Source organism: Carya illinoinensis, chromosome 4 (genome assembly GCF_018687715.1).
Source record: "Carya illinoinensis cultivar Pawnee chromosome 4, C.illinoinensisPawnee_v1, whole genome shotgun sequence".
Taxonomy (NCBI): domain Eukaryota; kingdom Viridiplantae; phylum Streptophyta; class Magnoliopsida; order Fagales; family Juglandaceae; genus Carya; species Carya illinoinensis.
Genome location: NC_056755.1, coordinates 31,556,575 through 31,580,048, shown reverse-complemented (window position 1 = coordinate 31,580,048; position 23,474 = coordinate 31,556,575). Strand labels below are relative to the sequence as shown.

General features: G+C 33.8%; 3 protein-coding genes across 3 annotated transcripts; 2 read left to right on the top strand and 1 right to left on the bottom strand.

The window, feature by feature from the left end:
- Positions 1-5,817: 5,817 nt before the first annotated feature.
- LOC122308378 lies at positions 5,818-6,429 on the top strand. The gene has a single exon (XM_043121661.1). It carries the CDS (start codon positions 5,928-5,930, stop codon positions 6,294-6,296), a length of 369 nt encoding a protein of 122 aa, XP_042977595.1. The 5' UTR covers positions 5,818-5,927; the 3' UTR covers positions 6,297-6,429.
- A 6,047-nt stretch (positions 6,430-12,476) lies between these two features.
- LOC122307874 (40S ribosomal protein S3-2-like) lies at positions 12,477-19,808 on the bottom strand. Its single transcript, XM_043120988.1, has 6 exons — positions 19,647-19,808; positions 19,319-19,466; positions 19,060-19,231; positions 13,337-13,391; positions 13,116-13,247; positions 12,477-12,958 (listed from the first exon to the last, which is right to left on the bottom strand). The coding sequence occupies exons 1-6, from the start codon at positions 19,674-19,676 to the stop codon at positions 12,782-12,784; spliced, it is 714 nt and encodes a 237-aa protein (XP_042976922.1). The 5' UTR covers positions 19,677-19,808; the 3' UTR covers positions 12,477-12,781.
- Positions 19,809-19,978: 170 nt separating this feature from the next.
- On the top strand, positions 19,979-22,387 carry LOC122307875. Its single transcript, XM_043120989.1, has 3 exons — positions 19,979-20,413; positions 20,592-20,670; positions 22,136-22,387. The coding sequence occupies exons 1-3, from the start codon at positions 20,065-20,067 to the stop codon at positions 22,143-22,145; spliced, it is 438 nt and encodes a 145-aa protein (XP_042976923.1). The 5' UTR covers positions 19,979-20,064; the 3' UTR covers positions 22,146-22,387.
- Positions 22,388-23,474: the final 1,087 nt, after the last annotated feature.

Genomic DNA, 23,474 nt, shown 5'->3' with positions numbered 1-23,474 from the left:
CTACATCACTTTTGTCTATTGTAGAGAAATGTTTCACGAGAGATGATTCGTCATAATTTTCTCTATAAAAGAATTATTCAGTTCATCTTCTTTTGCATCTCATCTTCTTTACTTTTCTGAAATTAGTCTGCATTCTTATTCTGTAATCTCTTTCTGCTTTCTCACTTTGCAATGGCTCAGCAATTTTCTCATTACCAATATATGAGATATTCTGCACCTCGTTCACCAGTTGTTTCTGCTTCTTCCGTAGGTGCTATAATGCAATCCAATAATGATCTGACTAATAAGTCAGATAATGAAATTATCTACGAGCTTGTGAGTCTCGGTACCCGATACTCATCAACTCTCGTCGCATATTCTCAGCGACTACAATCTAGGACTGGTGGGGTTGACAAACTCCACGAGAATATTTCTATCCTTCAGCGGCTTCTTATGGAGTCCAACATGAAGATAGAAACAATAAAGCGAGAGAACAGAGATTTAAAATCTTTGCTTAACTCTTCTTTTCGAGTGGCTACTCCTTTAGATAGGAAAGGCATGCAGATTTTTGAAAAGCAAGAGCGTTTAAAGATTGAGGCAAAGAGTCTCAAATTTCTGTAATTTTGCTTTGTGATACTAAAATAATATTTCACAAATATTCATATTTGTGTTTCTATCTTCTGGTAGATGTTTTATGTGCTCTATTTTATTTCTTTCAGAGATTTTCATATATATGACATGATCCAATGACTCATATAAATATGCATTTAATCATGCATATCCAAACTCTCGATAATCTTTAAGTTAATAAAAACCTCAAGGAGTTCTACTGGTCTAGGACTAACTTACTTTTTTATAATCGCAACAACCAGTCTTCTTCTTAGGTGATACTTCGATAACTGACCAGTTAATAACTTAAACTTGAGACTTTCTCTCTTATGATTATCATAACTCTTCTATCCATCATGAGTTATCAATTATTCTAACTCTAAATGATTTGTTCCTAATGTTCACATAAATCCTCAAGACCAAGATTTTACTCCCCATATAATAGTCTCCAAAAGAAGATCGATCTGTAATTTCTATAATTTTACTTCGAGATAATAAAATAATACTTTACAAATATTCATATTTGTGTTTCTATTTTCTATTAGATCTTCTATGTGTTCCATTTTATTTCTCCTTTAATAATGCACACTTTCTTACAAAACCGTAATATGAATCTGAAATACTAATTGTATTTAAGAGATGATATTTTAGATCTAATAATTTCATTCATCTCCCCCATGAATGTTCTCTAAATCCCAATTGAAGCTTCTCATTTTACAAATTTTTTAGTTACAGTTCACTTGTAAAATATTTGCTTGTTATTTGAAAAAATTTCAATAGATCAAGATATCAACAATCATGACAGTCTTGCTGCTCTCCTTCTAAACAGGTTGATTCACATGAATAACCTCAGTTGCTTCAGTATACTGAATGAGATGTACTTATTTCTTCTGTTCTTTATTTTAGGGCATTTCATAAATTTGAATTTGACGATGTACGAAAATTTGCTGCTGAGCTTTGTGGTCGCATTCACGCCCAAGTATCAACAACTATGCCCAACCTTGTTATTAGTGCATCTTATTTGGCTCATGCTTGAGACTGTTTGATTATTTGATTATGTTCCTGTTAGAAAAAAATTGTAATTTCAATAAAACTCCAATTTCAATTCCTCCAAATTTGTATCAGTTTTAACTTATTTGTCTTTGACTTAATACTTTAGTATTAATGTTTTTATATTTTTTTTTTGTTAAGACTAAATACCAATACTGTAATTGAATGATTGATTAATAATTAACGGGTAGTGATGGCTTTGGTTTGAGATCTCTGTTGGTCAATACAGACAGGTAGGGTTATAATAAAGCATAAAATTTTGAATTAGTTGTTGGGCGCTACAATTTGAATAATGAGAAATAATTTTTAGATAAATCTGGGTGTTTTTTATGCATGGTAATTGAGAGTTGTATATTCAGGTTTTCTATTTTGATCAATTAATGGAAAAAACATCTTCATCATATATGTTTCTGTTAGGAAAAAACTGTAATTTCAATAAAACTGTAATTTCAATTCCTTCAAACTTGTATTAGTTTTAACTTATTTGTCTTTGACTTAATACTTTAGTGATAGAAAATAATTATTACTATCATTACTATCATTACTATCTTTTCATGCATTTTATTTATTCAAACATTGGTCTTTATTTTAGAAAATTTTGATAATTTTCTGATAATATTGTATCTAATGAACATATTTTTTTCCTTCTCACTAGAGAAACGTGCCTTGCACGTTGAGTGCCAACTAGTAGTTATACTAAATCACTATAACTAATACTTCAACAATAGCTATAGTGACCTATACTAATAGTCTACTATTAATACTAATATACTATTATATAATTTATATAGTTATACTAATCATAATAAGTTCATAATTAAATCACTAGAAATATAACTATATATATTTAGTGTGAATGTATTATTTTATTATTTAATATATAACTATAATATATAGTACTAATATATATTAATATATTATAAGAGTTATAGTATAATTATAATATACTAAATTACCATAACAATATAACTAATACTAATATATAGTTATACTAATAGTCTACTATTATATAGTTATACTAATCACTATAATTAAAACTAATATATAGCTATATAATATACTTATATAGTTGTACCAATATTATTAGTCTATTATATAGTCTAAGACTCAATTCTAAATTTCTAATATATGCTATATAGTTATAACTAATACTAATATTTATATTAATACTAATAATGTAGAATATAATTATACTAACCAACTTATTCAACATAACTAATATTACTAATATAATATAGCCAAATTGAATTACTAATAGTCTAATACTAATACAATTATATAGTTATACTAATCATAAATTCATAATAACTAAATCATTATAAGTCTATAACTATATATATTTAGTATCAATGTATTACTATAGTTTTTAATGTATAACTATTAATTATAATATATAGTACTAGTATATATATTAATGTATTAACATATTATAAAAGTTATAGTATAAATTATAATATATCATATATTTGTAAATTTATAATAGTATTAGTATAGTTAGCTTAATATGTAATATGTTAGTATTAAATCATTATAACTACATAGAGTATTAGTAATAAGAGTATTACTATTATTTAATATAGTATTACATATAGTTATTAGTTATAGTATTATTACTAATAAACTAATAGTATTAGCATATTACTAATATATATATAATAGTATACTATATGTGTATATATTAAATATATCACAATATAATTACATAAGTATTAAACAAAATGTCATTAGATAAAAAAAAGAAAAAAAAGAAAAAAAATGGTCAACCGCGGACCGAATGGACCAACCGGTCTTGAGGGAGTTCGGTCCGGTCTAGGGTGGGAAAACCCTGGACCGAATAGGTCCGGTCCGGTCCACAAAACCTCCCCAGACCGGACCAGACCGAACTCACCCCTAGATTGATGTAAAACATTTTCTTCCCTAAAACATCTGATGTTACAACTTACAAGGATTTTGCAAGCATGGTGGCTTAACAGTGAGAGACTTAAGTTGTGTTTGAATGTTGAAGTGATTTGAGATATTTTCGTACGTTAGACTATACGCACGATCCAAACACACACAAGTATGCCCATCAGAAATTATTTCAAGGGGGTCAAGATGTTTCATCATTTGATGAGATCTATTATTTTTTCATAACTACAACAACAAATTAATTATTTATGAGACTCATTATTTTTTCAAATTTTCATAAAATATTAAACACATCTTAACTTACTTCATACTTTCGAATATATATTATTCATAAATAAATTTAGATCATTTGAGATGCTGGTAAGTTGGTAACATCCAAATTGAACATTGTTGTCTAGGAAAAGCCTTACCTAGAGATTCTGATTGCACCCTTTTGAAAGAGAGAAAATTCTCTTATCATCCTCTACACCACACTCTTATAATATGATAAAACAAATCACATATTAGTATATGATGTGTGGATCATAAGTAGCATTTTTTATTTGAAATGAAAAATTTGTCATGTTATTTAACAGCAAAACATTAAGGTACTATTTTATCTTTTTTGACTGAATAGTAATGTACAAATTTAATTTGTCTTCACCTTTGCCCTTTTTATGTTTTTACGTAAAAATTTATCTTTTAAATAATACAGATAAAACTTGTACAACACATAAAGCAAACATTTCTCATTTTAATAACTAGTTTTATGAAAAAAGAAGTGTATATTTTCAAATTATTATCCTTATTGTGGTGTGTTTTTGCTTTTTTTTTTTTTTTTTTTTTTTTTTTGTTTTTTCTCTTATGAATTGTTGAATTATCTCTTTGTATTTAAGCTTGATTTTTTTTTTCTTTACTCACTTTTTCCCCATTTTTTCACTCCCCTTATGGTGCCAAGATTATAGAATGATGAAATCAACAATATATTAAATAAACGAATTCTATTTAATATTTGAAATCAAGTAAATATTTGTGTTCCACTTTATATTATTGGGCCTTGAGTACTCTCTCAGACCAGTTGTAGTCCTAAGGGATCTTGCCTTTCTTTCAAAGGAAAAATTTAGTTGTAGACATAATTATAAATTAATATATACATTAATTTAATATAATTAATTAAAAAGTAAATTTTATTAAAAATAATACTAATTTAAATTTTAAATATGAAAAAATCAATATTAATATACAGATTAGTACGTAACTTTATTTGTATATAACAAAATTCTTACTTGATGAATCGATCATAACTTTTTTTTTTAAAACAAAAATTAGATTCTTAAGCATTCTTTTAACACCTCCACGCTGGCTGGCTGGCATGGGAGAAAACGACCAAAAAGATCAAAAACCGTGACCTAGCCTTCCTTCAACCCAGTTCTTATCAAGCATTAAGGCGCTTTGCTGCTCTTCTCAACGGCGACGGAAAAGGATCTGGCGGATGTTGGCTGCTTCTGGTCTTCCTCAAACCATGCTCTTCTCCTCTAATAGCAAACATTTGGTCTGCTAGGGTCGAATATCCTCAAGCTTGGCCAAACCATGCTCTTCTCTGTTCTTGAAGTATGTACAGACAAATTAATCAATTCTCTGTACTCCATTTCGTATTTGTTAAGCTTTAATTTCCCGTTCGCATTTGGATTATTTGTCAATAAACCCAAAGGAGAGAAATAGATCAGTGTGAGTGACTCCACATCCAATAAGGAATAATAAAAAGTCGATCTTATTCTTTGGCAATATGTTTATGATTTAGCCCGATTTCAAAGGATGTAGAAGAAGAAATTGATCCTAAGTAGAAGGAAGCTGAAATGATGCGGTATCGCTCGAACTCTAGGGCTTTGAGTGTGAGAGACATAGACGCATGGTATGTGTCCCATTTTAGGTGATGATGATATACAGTCAGCATGGCTGAGCTGGCTGAATTGCTGTTTCGGGCCAACATGGAATCCATTGGGCACCCCCTGAATGGGCCTTAGACCCAACCCACTTCGCTTGAGAACTCTACTCAGAACATTTATTTATTTATTAGCCATCTTACAAGAAGGAAAACTGTGTGAAGCCTGAGCAATAAGATTTCAAACTTGATGCTGATTGGGGAAGTAGATAACCTTATCCAATGATGTCGAATGGAGAAGCTGCCACGTAGGACAGAGATAGAGATTACAGATCTTTGCACCTCTCATTCCCCCCCCCCTTCACCACCTCTCTATCTTTGGTCCACTCATTCCCTTTCAACAAACAAAAAACCCGTTTTATTTGTTAGAAATTTCATATACAGAAGCAGCTGGGTGCACAGAGAGAGAGAGAGAGAGAGAGAGAGAGAGAGAGAGAGAGAGCTCAAGAGTGCCTGATAGATGGCTTCCACTTCTGCAGTCTCAATGGCAATGCCACTAACCTATGCAGCCCAAAAGAGGGTTCCAACAACCTCTGGGGCTTTCCTCAAGCCACTTCCAGTGAGGCCCTCCAAGGCCATACCTGCTGCTTCAAAATCAAGTGGGATGGTTCAAGTGAGGGCTTCCCTGAAGGAGAAGGCAGTCACAGGGCTCACTGCGGCTGCTCTAACGGCTTCCATGGTGATACCAGATGTGGCTGAGGCTGCATCTGGGGTTTCTCCGTCGCTCAAGAACTTCTTGCTCAGCATTGTGGCTGGTGGAGTCGTGCTTACTGCCATTCTTGGTGCTGTTATTGGTGTTTCCAACTTTGACCCAGTGAAACGGAGCTGAGAAAGCAATTCTGAGTTTTTATGTCCCTGTTTAATGCTTTCGTCAATGATTTCCGTATTGTATGTGTAATATGTTACTCTTTTATCTGTAATTTGGTCGGAAACTGAATTCTGAAATTTTACCTTCCATCTTACTTCCTGCCTCAACCAAACCCCTCCCTCTTCCCCAAACTCAGCAATCATTATCATGATGTGAACCTGGAATTGAAATCTCTTCAACCCACAATCAAATTGAAAACTTACTCAAGGAAACCAAGAATTTAAGTTAAGGGGATTTAGATCCATTGAAATCTTGTTTCAAGAGCTTAGATTTAATGAAAACGTTTCAAACGTTTTGCCTTTCGTAGTTCAATCAAGAACAAGTAGAAAAAATTGAAACATTCTCTGAAATTTTGTTCAAAGTTATAAATTGTGTAAAATGCGGCTACAAGGTCATTTTTAATCACTCCATGAAACCCTAGGCAGACTAACATGAAATCTTAGGCTATGCCAGCCCCTTCTGTAGCTTATATCATATGGATTAAAACTGATTCTTCTTCTTTTAAACTCATCTTAAATGTTGGGATCTTGTTCAATGAATTTACAAATTTGGATTAAGTGAATTGCACCAATCATTACATTACTTTTTGATATTATTTAATGGTGCTTGTTGATTCTCATCAAATCATCTGCACCCAAAGAGACACGTAGATTATATAACATAGCTCCCATTTCGGATCAACAAGCACTAGAAAGGTTGGCTTGAAATGGGTTGTAAAATAGATGTATGAATTTCATTATCCTGTAAGTAAACATTAGTGAATTGTATGCCATCAAGTTACAGAATGAAGAAATTGGAACACTTCATAATGAATCCAACATCAATTGGACCTCTGCCCAGTACTGGATTTATTCCGTAAAAGGCAAACACAAACTCGTATCTGCTTGTCCGCTAAGAAGGTGTCAATCGTCTAGCAGAAAGAAAGCCTCTGCACCTTCACCCCCTTGTTTGGGTCAGTAACAATTTCTGTACCTGGAAAGATTTGAAATCAGACCAAGCGTATATCTGCTCTCTGAAGAATAGCTCACATTATTCGCCTTAACAACTGTGATCTTCACCCTTTGTTCATCACCATATCTTTTTTCTTTGATTTCAAGCCAGAAAGATACTGTTTGAAGGGTCTTCTCTGGATAATTGCTTCAAACCTTTCATCCTCCTGCTCTTCACACATGAACAAACACAACTCCTATGCCAAGCAACCAAAGATCTCTCCCCCAGCTTCAGGGAAAGCTGTCACCATTATTAATCCCGCATGGTCTTGAATTTGGGCTTGAAGAACGTATCGATAATTACAGTCCTCAAACTCCTGATTGAACGTGTCACATAGCCATCTTGTCTTTCCTGACCTCGTCACTTTCTTATTACATTGTCTATCTCCAATAATGAATGGGCAAGCTGTCTAACAGAAAGTATCTGTGTCTTAGTGAAAGATATGGTTGCCTTCACCGTGACCCTGTCTGCCTTATCTGATCTTCCGATACCCGCATCCTTGAAACGGACATGGAAGCTGCATTTGTCCGTTCTCGATCAAACCAGTTTCTCAAGCAACAAGCCTCATGAAAATCTGGTTTATGAAGAGCTGTGCAGCAAAAATTGTCCCATCGATTAATCTTCCCAAGATTTGACACCTAAAATTGGGAAACCCTCAGAATTGATCATCTCTTCCAGTTTTCAACTTCCCTGTTGCGAGGAAATAAGCTGAAGAAGAGGAAAAAGTAGGTTCGGTTGGACGAAATAATCATAAGAAATTAATGGTCTTGCTACAATACAACTAGAGAAATGATATTTGCAGTTGTGGTTATGCAAGCGGCGTGCAGTCGTTTTGAAAAAAATGAATTAATATGGGACCCACATGAAAAAAAAAAACTAACTTTTTAATCGTAAACCCCACTCTTTTTCAAAGCGATTGTGCAGCGTTTGTAATTCCACAACTGTATGTAACATTGCTCATAGAGCTAATACTTGTTGATCCCAAACGTGTTATATTAATAGCATTCACATTAGGTTCCCCATAAAATTCTCTATAATTTAGCTAAAAATGACATTCCCTAAAATACTTTTCTAAATTTTATTCATTTTTCAAAAACCTCCTACATCCCATTTCATATCCTTTCTCTTATATTAAAATAATATTTCTCTATTCTTTCTTTATTAATTTTTTCTCACTTCTATTTACAAACTTAACTACTCATTATTTTTTCTTATGTTTTGAACTATTACTTTAGTGAATATTTTAAACAAAAATTTAAATTATTTTTTGTGGGTCTGATAATATTTTTAAAATTAGTTTTTTTTTTCTATATTCGTAATTATTTATTTTTTTTTAAATTATTATTTAAAACTATAACAAATATGAGTATGATAGAAAGTGTAGATGATTGGAAGTAGATAAGTATAATAGAAAGTGTAAATGATTAGAATAAAATATTAATAAAAAATATATATGGTAAACTATTGTACATCTCATAAACACTTTCTTTATAATGGAGTTTCGGATGTATAGATGATTTTAATGAAATCCTTAAACTTTTCATCAAATTATAAGAAAAATGTACCTTTGCAGTACCGGTTGGTAATGCTCTAAGACAACCAATTCCTCTACAAAAAATATGCCCACAAACGTTGCATAGAATCACTCAGAAGAAGAATCTTCCAACAAACTCTGTAATAGTAGGAATATTATTTCTGACAAAGAATAGCCAAGTGTCAAATGGTGATTGGGTGTTGATATTGAGTCTGTTACAAATGTATCTATAAATAGCATCGTTGTGTATCCGCTGGAAATTAAGAGGATGAAATACTTTTGAGCTCTCACTGTCTCTATGACCTTTTTACAAACACTTAGTAATATGGTAATCAAAGCCTAAGAGACCCACGTCCCAACCATGGAGTCCTCAGCAAAACCTAGTCAATCCCCTTCTCAAACCTCCATTATCACTGCAACTACACACAATATTAACATCAAACTCACCATCGAAAATTTTTTGCTATGGCAAGCACAAATCATCCCATTTCTCAAGGGACATCAACTCTATGGATATGTTGATGGCTCCATACCCTCACCAGCACCCACCCTTGACGGCAAACCTAACCCAGCCTATACCCAATGGCTTCTTCAAGATCAACTATGGCTTCTTCAAGATCAGTTGATTGTATCAACCATTAACTCCTCTCTCTCGGAATCTATTTTAGCACAAGTCTTAGAATGTTCTACCTCTCACCAATTCTGGTCTACCCTTCAGTCTATTTTCTCTGCACAATCTTTAGCCCATGTTATGCACACTAAATTTCAACTTACCACACTTTAAAAAGGCTCTGAAACCATTTCTAATTATTACAATAAAGTGAAAAAAATTAGCTTCCTCCCTTGGAGCTGCGGGTCATCCTCTTTCAGATCTAGAATTCACTATCTATTTGCTTGTTGGTCTAGGTTCGGACTATAAGTCCTTTGTCACCTCCCTTACTACTCGCCCTGACCCTCTATCTCCCCACCAGGTTTTTAGCTACCTTCTCAATCATGAGTCCAGATTATCTCATTAGACTCACTCTCTACTGTCGGCCAACACCCCTTGCCAACAACAACACTATTCGTCCTCCCTTCTCCCTTAATGCTTCAAATAGGGGTTGCAACTAACAATTCCGTAGGGGTTGTTGTGGTCGTGGTTCTAGTCGTGGAGGAAATTTTGGCTCACGCGGTGCTGGTTCCTCTAGCTCTCATTTTTCCAACAAACTTGATACCCAATTGTACTGTCAAGTGTGTCAAAAACCTGTCCATTCAGCAATCTCTTGCTACCACCGTTTTGACCATGCGTATCAAGCTTCAGCACCACCCTCACTTACAACCAACTTCACCTCGTTTCCTCCACCTTTACCCCTCAACTCTGTCTGGTACCTAGATATGGCAGCCACTCATCATTTCACCCCTAACTACACTAACTTTAATTTTGATACGCAGATTAGTACGTAATTTTACTTGTACGTAGCAAAATTCTTATTCATAATGCAAGCTCTGCTCAATTGAGTAGTGAACTTTTTCCATAGTTTTTGTTCCTCCTTTGTAATTCTAAAAACATGTCTAAATTGAGCGCCCTTATCCAACTTTAAAGCTTTGTCTTGGGGCAAATCCAAATCATTTGCATTTTGTTTATGCAAATTATGTATTTGGTGCACAAGTGACTCTTGTTCTTCTTCCAGTGTAAACAGTGTAGGATCATAACTTGAAGAAATCATGTATTCCCCCATTCTCAAGTTGATCAAGGTCAACGGCAGTTTCTATAAGTGCAATGAACTTATCTTATTCAATTGCTCATCGTCCGTCCATAACTCAAAGGGGAGCTACATGCATGTTTAAGATTGCGATGGGAAATATAACTTATAATTTTAAAACTTATAGCTTATAACTTAAGTAATAAATTCTATTATTAAAAAGTTATTTACTGTTTGGTAACCATATGTTTAAAACACTTTCAAACATGTTACGTTTGTTTGGAAATAAATTAAAAAATTACTTTATAAGGTAAAAATGACGATTATTTAAATTTTTAAAGATTATAATCATATCCTTGAAAGTTTAAAAGTTGTAATTATCTTAAAGTTGCATGGATAATTTTATCTATTGACAGTCTTTTTAAAATTTGAATTACATTCTACATTATCCGAAAAAACACGTTTGAGAAAAAATATCAAAATGATACTTTTTCTCAAACATAGTTTTTAATTTATTTGAAATTAAAAATATTTTAATATGTAACACCCAAACGACTTAATTTTTTTATTAAAGAACTTTTAAGAATATTTAAATACTTTTTAAGACTCCTATCGCAATCTCAAACAGACCCTAAATACCTGTCCTTGATTAGTTTAGAATTTTGTCTCTCATAATCTTCTAGGGCACTTTTAATATAGTGAAGTCTTATACATGACTGATAAAGTTTCACGATATACTGCAAACCAGTTCTTCTTTCCTTGAAGGTTGTGCACTGGCCTCTCAACATCTGAATTTCTTTTCCAGTGTCGTCTTAGATCTTGGCGAAGTGCAGTATCCTCCACAAATGCTTGTACCAAATCCAGTCTGGAGTTGATCTCTTTTATGTCTAATAAAGGCTGCTTTAGCCACACGTGCCTTATTCCAGAGTTTAGTATTTTATCTTTGGCTATATGTTCACTCTAAAATGCTTCTTCTTTTTTTTTCAAGTGCAGATTTATGTGCATTTTTTTTAGTAATGCAGATTTATACAATAAGAGCAGATTTTTTTTTTCAAGTGGAGATTTATGTAAGTGCAGTTTGGATAGAGGAAAGTTTGGAAAAAAAATATAATTGAATGGAAAATATAGAATTTTTTTTTTTATAGATAGAAAATATAAAAATTTGATTTGTAATTAAGACATTTATATAGAATTTTAGATGTGTTTAATTATATGTTTATAGTTATTAGCATTAAATGACCATTGAAAATATAATTTTTTTTAACCAATAATTTAATTAAAATATGATTACTAATTAACATATAATCGATAGAATAATAAAATATGATAAAATTAAATAAATAAAAAATTAAAAAAACGAGATTAATATTATTTTATTATATAATGAATAAATAAATAATTTAATGTAAAAATTTAACATGAATAAAATAACTAAAACTAAATTTATCTCATATTATTTTTATTATTTATTAAATAAATAAATAATTCAATAAAAAGACTTAACTCGAATAGAATAACCAAAACTAAATTCACCTTATATTAGTAGCTAAAACATGGATTTAACTTTTGCTAAGAACGCTTATTCTCACCAGATATACATTCTTCTTAGCCCAAGACTTTGAAAGTTAGACAGCAATCAAAATACATCGACAGTGCTTACCGGAATTTCATGGTGGGAAGAATCCACCTGCATAATATTGTGTTTTAAATTTTAGGCTTTAAAGTATGTATTACCGTCTGTTTTTCAATGAAGATCACTACTTGCCAGATAAAAATAAAAATAAAAAATAAAAAGAAGGCACATAGATCGTGCAATGTGGTTTTTACGAAAATGTTTATAACAGCAGTTCTGTTTAAAAAGGACAGAAAATTAAAAAGAAAATGGATTAGAAACAAGATGAAATTTGGAGAGGAAGGGAAAACGACAGAAGAATCTCTAAGAAAACATAATGTTATTTGAGACTGCCAGTTATCTAACAAACATTATAAAATAAGTCTATGAAACTACACATTGAAATTGAGAAAATTGACCACCAGTAAAAGGAAACTACTTATGAATATTCTCTCAGCAGCTTTCCTTCATCTTCCATCCCAAACAGAACCTTACAAGCACACCATAAACCCCTCAAAATATCACAAGGGCCCGAAAGCATCCACCAATACCAGACAAAATTGGGAATAAGAAACAACTACAGAACGCACACGTTAAAACCGATTAGGAAGTATTTTAACCATTAAGGTTAAACCACCGAGAGGACCTCAATATCGGTTGCCGCCTCAACCACTGGTGCTCGGAAATGTTCCTCTTCCTCCTTCGGAGGGTGGATTGTAACCAGATCAGGTAGTGGAGTTGTGGGGCCCACCTTTCCTTTAGGATCCCAATCAAGCATTATCTTGACCTTGATACCAAGTACCCCCTGTGTGCCAATTGGATATTTTGATAAGCAGCAGAATTGCAATTAAGGGGAAAAAAAAATGTGAAGGTAACAGCTCAAAACAGTGAAACGAGTCGATTTGGTCAAAGAGAGAACTATAGATATAACCAACACAAACAGGTAACTCCCTCTGGCTAACCTGTCTCAGAAGAACATGTCTCACAGCTGAGTCTATATATTCATTGACTGGCTGACCAGAAGAAATCATGTAGCCATCTTTAAACTTCATGGACTTTGCACGTTGTGCCCTAAGTTTTCCACTAACAATCACCTGTTAATTTACCACCAATATAATCCAAGTCAGATTCCAGGAAGAAAAATAAAGGCTAGCACCATGAGGGCTAAAAGCTGACTACAAACCTCACATCCCTTTGCCCCGTTTTCCATGACAAATCTCAGGACACCATAGCAGGCCCTGTACGAGAAGTATATCCACCAAGTTAATATAGTTCTCAAACCATTAAATATGAGTAGGATAATGCTAGTTTGGCCCCCGGTTTTGACTGTTAAGTGCATTTTGATTTCTTTTCCTTTTTCTTTTTTAATGTTCAAAGAAAAAAAAAAACAAACTGCACCAACGGTCAAAACCAGGGGACAAATCCAGGAGGCCCTGCAGGACCCATATGAGTAAATATCATTCTTTATCCAAATTTGTTATCACACACACCTGCTGATGAGGCATACTTAAAGTGAATTAACGTGTCAATCATTTAAATAGCAGCCACTTAAAACTGTGCTACATGACAGATGTGAAGTACATTCTTAAATGAGTTCCAACTTAAAACCAAAAATTAGAAGGCCTGCTTAAGTGCAAGACCTAACATGTAATTCACGCTGTGGGAGAACCATTGACTAAAATGCAGTAGCTATCACTCAATCTTGAAACTTGTCACAGTGCAAATTTCATGCATCACTTCTTTTCCTTTCATTAAAATTGCCACCAATATCATAATTTTTATTTGCATGAGAAAATAAAACTACCCAAACAGTGTAGGGTAATGACTTGCACGTCCCTTCTTCTAATCAGACCGTTTGCTGTACAAATAACTAGAATCTTCCTGAAAAATTAAAAAAAAAAAAAACCGTAGAAAATACAGAAGATGTATGCCTCCCACCAATCCGGGAAGGACCCAAAAAAAAAAAAAAAAAAGAAGGAACAGAACATGTCTCCATCTTTTTGGAGGGGAGGGGTTTGGATTGGGAACGCCGATAATTCAGGCAGACACAAAGAAATGTTGACAAAAGACTCCAATAATCTTGGACAAAAATGAACATCATGTAGCGATCCCAAGCATACAATCTAAGCAAGTTCTTGTCATTGTTGGAATTGCCTGAGTCGCAATGTCGATATAGTCATCTTCCGACACAAAGCTGGTATTATTACAACCTACTTGCTTTATAGATGACTGGGAATATAGTAAAAGGATGACCCAGAACCAAAACAAAAACCATAAAAAATAAATAATAAGCCTGCAGAGAAGGTCCCGAGGCTTCATTGTGCGAAAGAAACGCAATTTGACGAATGTTTAGAAATTAAGGAAAAGCAAATGAATCTAATAATCGTGTTCCCTTCCCAAGGTTACTACATGAAAACCAGACCATTTCACCAGAAAGAATAACCGGAGGGAACTTAAGTTTATATAGTCATCTTCCGACACAATCTTGGCATTGAAACACCATTCTGCTTTATAGATGACAAAGAACAATCACACAAAACCGAGCTAAAGAATAATGTTTTTCCCATTATCAATATAGCACAACAAATATACCAAGGTGAAATTCAGAAGAAACACAAACATAAAACTCATTTTGAAATAGAGAAACACTCAAGCATACCCCGTTATTAAATCACAAACTACAAACATTAGAATTGAATAAGAAAGGCCATTACACAGAGGGTGATGCTCCGCACTAAGATTCACATCGGATGGGAAAACTTAAGAAGTATGATAGAGATGAATGAAAACAAAAGGTGTATTCTAGAGTCAAGTCCCACACTAATTCCTCATTGGGTGAAACTGAGCTTTCTAATGATAAGTCTTTTGTAGTATAGGCTTATATACAACTTGACATTCCTTAAATCGCTACGGTTAGTATCAAATTGCAATGCCCTACTAAGTCATACAATAGAAGGGAAAGGTATAATAGAGATGAATAAGTATACACAAGTTATTGTCAAGATTTAACGATCTACTGATAGTTCAAGTCACATCTAGGGATGTACTTCAAAAAAACTAGTTAAGGTTACAATTGGAACTCTTTTAAATCATTAGAAAGTCCAAGTTTCACTTGATAAGGAATCAAATTAAGTAGGAAAAATTGTGATGTCCAACTGAATCTTTAACACCTAAGCCTAGTTCCTTAGGGCTGGAATGACTTTTTTTAATTAAGGCCCACAGGCGTATGATTCTTGCATAAATGATGAGTGTAAATAATACCGGTTAATTCTTGGCCCAATCTAGAATTCAGCTGCCAGCATAGGGTATTGTTAAATTAAAAATCTTAAAAATTTCATTGTTTCAAGCCTGATAAGCCCTAAGACTTGCACGTAGCTAAGACCCCCATGCCATTGGGATCCCTAAAGGTAGCAAAAACTCAAAGGGAAACTAGGAGCTCTTAACCTCATTGACTGTCAGGAATTTTAGCCGCCCCTTAATCACACAGATACGAGTTCTGAGAGTTTAAAAAAAAAAAAAAACCTATTAAAGCCCTAGTGCCGCCTCCCATGGTCTTGAGAACTTTGCCATTATTCCATAAAAATCCTAACTCGACCAGTCTCAATAAACCCTATATAGATTTGCTCTAAAGCTGAAGAGCCCTTTCGGTCAGTGGTCATGAGTGCTACTCAAAATAAAACATCCAACCAAGGTACCAAGCCCTCTTATAAAGCCCTAAGAATCTCCAACTCTTTCAACCAAGATATCAACAAAGAAAATACCCTACATGATCAACTTTGTGATGCCAGCACTAAGCCAAAGAAAGACCTGAGATTCTTCCTCTCCTACAGCTCAACACTGCTGCCCCCAATTCATATTTTACTTTGCATGTCACTGCCATAAATCCTTGCTGTGCCACCTGCCCTAACAAGCCCTTTTTAACTCAGGCCAAAATATTGGAGGAAGGTTCTAACAAAGGCTGCAATAAACCTTGGGTAAGTTAAGATCAAGAAAACCAATCTCTATAACATGATTGTGCCTCAGGTGCATGATTCCAAGTCTTCCAAATTGTTAATTTTTTTCATGACGAGGGAATCACCCCATGGTAGAGCACTTAGGACTCACCAATGGAACCTAAACCCCTGAGTAGACTAGCACAGCAACCCACTGTCATGGCCTTCCACTTAAATCACAGTTTGATACCAGGGAGAATCAAACCTGTGACGTGGGCACATGCACACAAGTTCACCCTTACCACTTGGGCTACCCACGAGTGGGTTGAGTCTTCCAAATTATTACTGCCAGGTATTGAGAAATTCACTGCATCCTCCCTACATAAATATTGTTTCTTGCCACAATTTGAGTGGGCAAGGCCTGGTTTGAATGGTGAGTTGAAATGAGATGAAAGTTGAATAAATTATTGATAGAATATAATTTTTTAATATTATTGTTGTTTTGAGATTTGAAAAAATTGAATCCTTTATTGTATTTTGTTTGAAAGTTTGGAAAATTTGTAATGATTAGATGAGATGAGATTGTTTCACTAAACAAGCTAGGCCTAAATCTTCAACCTCATACACACTGTCCAGCATAACTCGTGTCAGTGAAAAAGTTTATGATCATGAGTCTGCAGATTGAGACCACATTCTATTATTTGTCATGAAACTTTTATGAGAAGCACAAGACTTTATTCTTACAATTAGTACAATAATGTGTCAAAAAGATTTTCGATTACTTAAGGGAAGGTTTGGAAGTTAGTTGAGAGGAGATGAAAGTTAAATGAAATATTGTCAAAATATTTTTTTTTTAAGTATTACTTTTGTTTTGATATTGAAAAATTAAATTGCTTATTGTATTTTTTGTAAGAGTTTGAAAAGGTTGTAATGATTAGATAAGATGAGATTAGATGAGTTGAGATGGTTTCTGAATTCAAACAAGGCCTTAACGGTTATGTAATCTTCTATACCAAGCTTGAATGTGGTTTATGTTAGTGACAATCCTAACCCTATTGGAAGGGGGTTTTACAAAAGGGAAATGATATTCCCACCGAGAGTGGATCCCGAGAAAAGTTATCAATTATTTTTTTATTTTATTTAATTGTTAAGGAAATATTTTTTAATGAGTTCATTATTATTATTATTTTTAAATGTTTTAAGGGATTTTAAAAAAATGTTAGAAAAAAAATGCACTTATCGGTAGCTTTTCTCAGGACCCACTCTCGGAGAGTGTAGCAGTGCCCTTTACAAAATCCCACATTGGGCTAAATATTATAATATGAATAAGAGATTATATTTGTAGTTGTGGAATGCGCATTCTACGACTGTATGTAGCATTACTTAATATGAATAGGCATGCTAAAGGCGTATTGAATGCCGAATCCCACATTTTTTCTAACTGGACTTTCTAATTGTAGATGGTTAATTCAACACTCGATAGTCAAAATTTGGTCATGTGACCGTAGTTTGGTGGAGATGGTGTTGCATAGACATAAATGCTATAAATGATAGATATTGCAAAAAATAAAAGAGACAGGTTTCACATGGTTCAGCACAGTAACCTAATGCCACGGGGTTGAGGAAAAATCCATTATGTAAATATTTATAAGTTACAAGCTCTCAACTCCATTTTTGCTCTTTCTTACAATGAGAGAAGGGAGAAGCAGCCCTAAAGAATAAGTACCCCTCTAATATGCCCTAATTCCCTTTTTTCCCTCCTTTGACGCCTTTATTGATTTTTTCTTTATTGAGCTTTGTGTTTGTCTTGTCCCATCACATCTTTTACAAGTGATTTATTTATGTACAGCCATGCCAGATTAAGTTTGGAAACAAAACTTGAAATGGGCCCTACATAAATAGATAGCTTGCAAAAGAAATGATAGGACAAGACAAGCACAATAACCAATAAAGTAAAGAGCAATAAAGGCTAGCCAAAAGAACTAAAGAGGGATGGACAATAGAGTCATGCAAAACAAGCACTAGGCGTGCAAGCCCTTTGAAAAAAAGTGGATTTCTTTTTATACTGAGCTCCACTTTTTTTCAAAGAGCTTGCATGCTTGGAGCTTGCAAAAGCATTTTTCTTATTATTGAGTGGGCTAGATACTTCTCCACAACCTCTTCTACCTTCCTGTAAGAGAGAATATTTGGTGCTTAGAGTTTGTGTTAGTACAACTTCATAATGGAATACTTCAATGACCCTATGGATGTTGGATTCATTACTGAAGCAAGTAAAATCATGTTTCCTTTATTTCTTGTTATTTCTAGTATCTTACCCTATCATGGCCGTGCAGCTCCATCAATTTGCATTGTCTAGAATTTAACATCAACAGTTTGACAACATCGATGGAATAAAATTGTTGTGCTCTAAATAAAGGTCATGTGACCCAAGAAGAGAGATCACTAAAGAGACGAGAGAGATAAGTCGCCTAATCAACATAGGGGGCCACCTGTGGAATAACTCACCGAGGAGACAGTTCGCAAGTCCAAGACACTGTGGGGCACATTGCCTAGGGGACCACCTGGTGGTTTTAGTGGTGCTGAACTATGCACTGGTCAACGAACCAGTGCATGATGATGTGAAGTGGCACAGAGCAGCGCTGCATCTGCAGCTCTTCTGGCCAGTGGCAACATTTCATACAATCAATAATAGTTCCAATAGACTTATCAAAAAATAAATAATGGTTCCAACTGATTCTAATGTCAACTCCACTTCTTTGATTGTATAAACCAGACTTTGCAAGGACTCTCCTTCCGTCATTACATAATTTCGACATTAAAAGCCTAAAATGCTAAAGGTCGATAACCTCAATTCTATGCCGCTGAAGAATCGTTTTTACATACACAAAACAAGAAAAATAAAAATAAAAAATAAAAAATAAAAACTAAAAAGAATGAAAAGAAAAGGTAAAATACATAATTAAAGCATGTATACCTCCGAACAGCAAGACCACCGAGAAGCTTGTAACGGAGAGACTCAGCCTGGGCAATAGCGCAGAGACCTCTGTTATTAACTTTCTCGGCGTAGAGCTCCACGCTATTCTCCGGGAACTTGAAGCGCTTCTGTACCAAAGAGGTCAACTCTCTGATCCTCCTCCCCTTCTCACCTAAAAAAATGCGAAAATCTTGAAAAATCAACACAATTGCACAAAATAAAGCAAACAGAAAATACAGAAGAAATCAGATTTTCAGACCGAGAACGTTTTGGGTCCGGGTGGCTCTGATGATGATCTCAGTGCGCATTGGAGTAACCCTAACCTCGACTCCGGAGTAACCGTCTTCGGCCAGCTCACGGGTTAGTACCTCATTCAGTTCGGCGAAGAAAACGCCGTCAGCTACGAACTGAAACCAAACCAAAAAATAAAGCTTCAGAAATCGTCGATAGTAAAAAGGCGATGTGGCATCACACACGATCGCTGATCAAATAAATTACGAAAAAGACGGGGCCAATACAAATTTCTTATTTCAGATTGTTGCTGTCCCTTTTCTCTCGAGAAACAAACGGATGGTAAAGGAACTGACCTTTCGCTTTTTACTCATCTGGGTTGCCATCGTCTGGGATTTGAAGCCGGGTAGAGTGGGGGAGAGAGGATTGTGGAGGCAAGATCTGACGGGGCGAAGCGATTTGCAAACCCTAGTTTATGTAGGGTTTTTGTGGGCGGCGGGGAGGAGGTTTTAAGTATAAGAGGAAATGAATCGGACGGCGGAAGTAAGATCAGGGTTTTCTTTGAACGGATAGGATTCGTTTATAGGGTTTTTTTTTTTAATTCAAAAATTTTATTTATAATCACTTGTACATATCCTTTTAAACATTCTACTAAGAGCATTGACAATGGTCTAACTATTTGCCAATACAAGTCTAAATTGAAAACAAATGTGAGAAAAAATAGTTGCATTAGTCTAGCTAAATCTCTCAGGTTTGAGATTTCTGCTACAGTACATGTTAGCCGATTGCCAGACTTGGCGAGGTCCTGTTCTGGGATCAAAACATATTTTATTATTTCTCTTTCCTCTCGTTACCTCTTTCTCTCGTTTATTCTCTCTCTCCGTCCGAAGCCTCCCCATTTCCTCTTTCTCTTCCTTCTTTCTCCATACTCTAATTTCTCTTCTTCGACCCAGCCTACCTTATCTCCGTCGTTCTTTTCTTCTTCAACCCGCAAGACCCATTCTCACTGTCTTGCTCTTCTTCAGCCCCATTCTCGCATACATGCCTCGCTCTTCTTCAACCCAGAAGCATCCTCTTCCCTCCAGTGGTCATCTTCTTTGTCGTCGTCTAGTATTTCTCAACCGTAAGTCTCTCTATCTCGCTCTTCTCTCCCTCTTCTATGTGCATTCTTTTTTCCCTCGTCTTCCTCACTCTTCTCTCCCACTTCTTCGATTCTCATTTTCTGGTTTATTGAGTGATTAAATCATCATGTGTTTTGCGATTCTAATGTTGAACACTGGTCTCGTTCTCGGTTATCACAGGCAAATCGATTCTTCCTTTGTTGTCTCCAACTCAGAAGACTGAAGACATAGGGTTCCAATTCCCCTATCAACCGTTACAGTAAGCATTTTTCATGCTATCGATATATACAATCGTTTCTCACTCTCGTTTTTAGATGAATGCAAGTTGTGTAATTGTTTAGGAAATATATATATATATATATATTAAAATTTTTGGAGCTTTGCTTTTTAAGTTTTGGTTGATGGAAGAATTCAGCTTGTTGCAGTTGATTAGTTTATTTCTATACGTCATGCTCTCCTCTCTGTTTTGCTTGCTGTTCTATACTTCTATACTCTACTTTCTTCAGTTTTCATTTTAACTTTGGCTATATTCAAGTATTGTTTCAAAGCTTAAAGATCTATCACTAAATTTATGTAGTTAATTTATATATAAATCAAACTAGAGTGAAGGGATGATTAAATTAGTTTGTCAATTCTTTACCATAGATGGGCAAAACTGATCTGATCTACTATGAGCATTTTTCTATTGTTTATGATGTTTGCTTCCTTCATGCAATGTTTAATGAATTGCATAAAAAAATCCAATTAATTTGCAAAAATAAAGCACTGAGCTATTTACAATTAAAATATCAAATCACTAAGTTGTAAGCATATTGCAAACAGAGTAGAAGCCTTAAAGATGGCATCAGAGTTGTTGATGAAGCCTTAAAGAATAGAGCTACAACCTGCTTGTTTTTTTCTTCTAGTTGCTTCATGTTTGCTTTGTTCTATACATTCACAACCAAGTTGACACATTATTTATATACATATATATGTCAGTGTGAGTTGTGACAGTTAGTATTGAAAATTAAATCATGGTGTCTTCACTAAGAATGTACTGGTTTGTACTGTTTTTAGTGCAAATAGAGTTTTAGTGCACTCTTATGAAATGTTGATACTGAAATGTAATGTGCACTCTTATTAATGGACCCTTGTTGAATTGATAGTTGATTACTAGAGTCATATTTTTCTATATCATATGCAAGTCATGTGTTTTCAGCAAGCTTATATTTTGAAGTATATGAGTTCTGTAGTTACTTATACAAAATAAAAAATGATTTTTGTACTATACTTCTGAGCAATATTATTGGGTAGAACATATCAATAGATTTATACTTTGATTTAGTGACATTGTTTTTTTTTCCTCCAATTATTCTAAAAATTTAATATAGATGTTAATGACCTTTTTCTCATTTGCTCAAGATTGTTATGAACTGTTATGGTCTGTTAAGAACGGTTTTGCAAATTGGGCTGCTCATTCATAACAATTGTTGTTTGGTTGTGCATACTCTGGTCTATTATGATCTATTTTGCATACAGTGGCTGCTCATTCATAACAACTGTGATATGGTTGTGCATACTCTGGTTTATTATGAACTGTTTTGCATACTGGGCTACTCAATCATAATAATTGTGGTCGGGTTGTGCATACTTTGGTTTGTTATGAACTATTTTGCATACTCTACTGCTCATTCATAACAACTATGGTCTGTTAATAGCATACTCTGGTCTCTTATGCATTGCAGGTTTACTTAATTTTGTTTAAGTTGCTGGTGCATGGCTGCACATGAGCCATTTTTTGGAGAAACTCCATTTTCTTTGAAATAGCCTTTTTTGGTACTGCTATTGCATGGACTTGCTGGTTTATTTGTATATTTTGTATTGCTACTACTAAAATGTTGATGTTGAACTATATTGTTAGTGCATGGAGTTGATGTTTTGTACTACTAGAAAGGGAGTTGATGGTGTATTAATGGACCCTAAATTATTTGCATGGAGTTGATGTTTTGTACTGCCATTGCATGGACTTGCTCCCTTCTATGTTTTGTACTGGTTTATTTGTATGTTTTGGAGAAACAATGTATTGCTGTGCATTGTTTTGCTGGTTTGGAAATGTTGGTGGAAATGTTTAGTAGAAACTAGCATGCCCCATCTTGGTGGTCAAACATCCACCAAATTCATGTTGAAGAACCTTAAATATATCGATGTTAATGTTAATATACGTGAGCTTGCACCAACAACATACATATCCCCAAGAAGGTAGGACCTGGAAATATGAACATTCATGTGTAGACTCGTGCTTAGCTGCAAATGCATAAAGATGATATGGTACTTTTTCGAATAAAGAAAAAATACTTAAATCTATCTTAAGACTCTCCAATAAACATTTTATTACTTGAAAATTGTATTTTTCTGTTCCTATATATAAAGTTGCTACACATTCAAACATAATCAAGTGTCCATTGCTTGTAATTGTGGATGTTGGGAAGAAGAAAGGTTAGCAAAAATTGTATCTGTGATTGTTGGGTATGAGAATGATTGGCAAATGTGTTTGTTGGATAATTAGGTTGAGAAAAAAAATAATTGAGAAATAATAATTTTAAGTAAAAATTAAATTATTAATTAATATATGGAGAGTGTATTTGCAAAATATTAAAAAAAATTAAAAAAATTATTATTTAAATATATAATATTATATATTATTTTAGCTTTTCAATAGCTAGTCCAATGTGGGTCACAAAGTCTATTAGTTTAGACTTTAGCTAAAAGCTCTAACTTTAGCTAACTTTAGTCAAAATTTAGACTTGACAGTGACTAGTCCATTGCCAATGCTCTAATAGATTGATTATGTATTAAAAAAATTAAATTAATAAATCATATAAATAGAATAATCAATAAATACGTAAAAATTATTATATTTAATCCGCTCTCTAGTTTGAATTTTTTATTTTTATTTATTTTTAACGTATACAGTCAGCCTAAGGAATGTATGGCCATATGTAATATTGTAAATTAATTTTTATTATTATACAAGTCTAACGTATTAGATTAAATTATATAAATTTATTTTTATATTTTTTGTAT

What these genes read in the sequence shown, in the direction of transcription:
- LOC122307874 (XM_043120988.1), bottom strand. Translation starts at nt 19,676, where the DNA reads ATGGCAACCCAGATGAGTAAAAAGCGAAAG. An exon ending in ACGGGGCAAAGGGATGTGAG is followed by an intron (nt 13,248 to 13,336) that starts GTTTGTAGTCAG and finishes GTAAATTAACAG; the next exon opens with GTGATTGTTAGTGGAAAACT. An exon ending in GACATGTTCTTCTGAGACAG is followed by an intron (nt 12,959 to 13,115) that starts GTTAGCCAGAGG and finishes ATTGGCACACAG; the next exon opens with GGGGTACTTGGTATCAAGGT.
- LOC122308378 (XM_043121661.1), top strand. Translation starts at nt 5,928, where the DNA reads ATGGCTTCCACTTCTGCAGTCTCAATGGCAATGCCACTAACCTATGCA.
- LOC122307875 (XM_043120989.1), top strand. Translation starts at nt 20,065, where the DNA reads ATGTTAGCCGATTGCCAGACTTGGCGAGGTCCTGTTCTGGGATCAAAA. An exon ending in TCGTCTAGTATTTCTCAACC is followed by an intron (nt 20,414 to 20,591) that starts GTAAGTCTCTCT and finishes CGGTTATCACAG; the next exon opens with GCAAATCGATTCTTCCTTTG.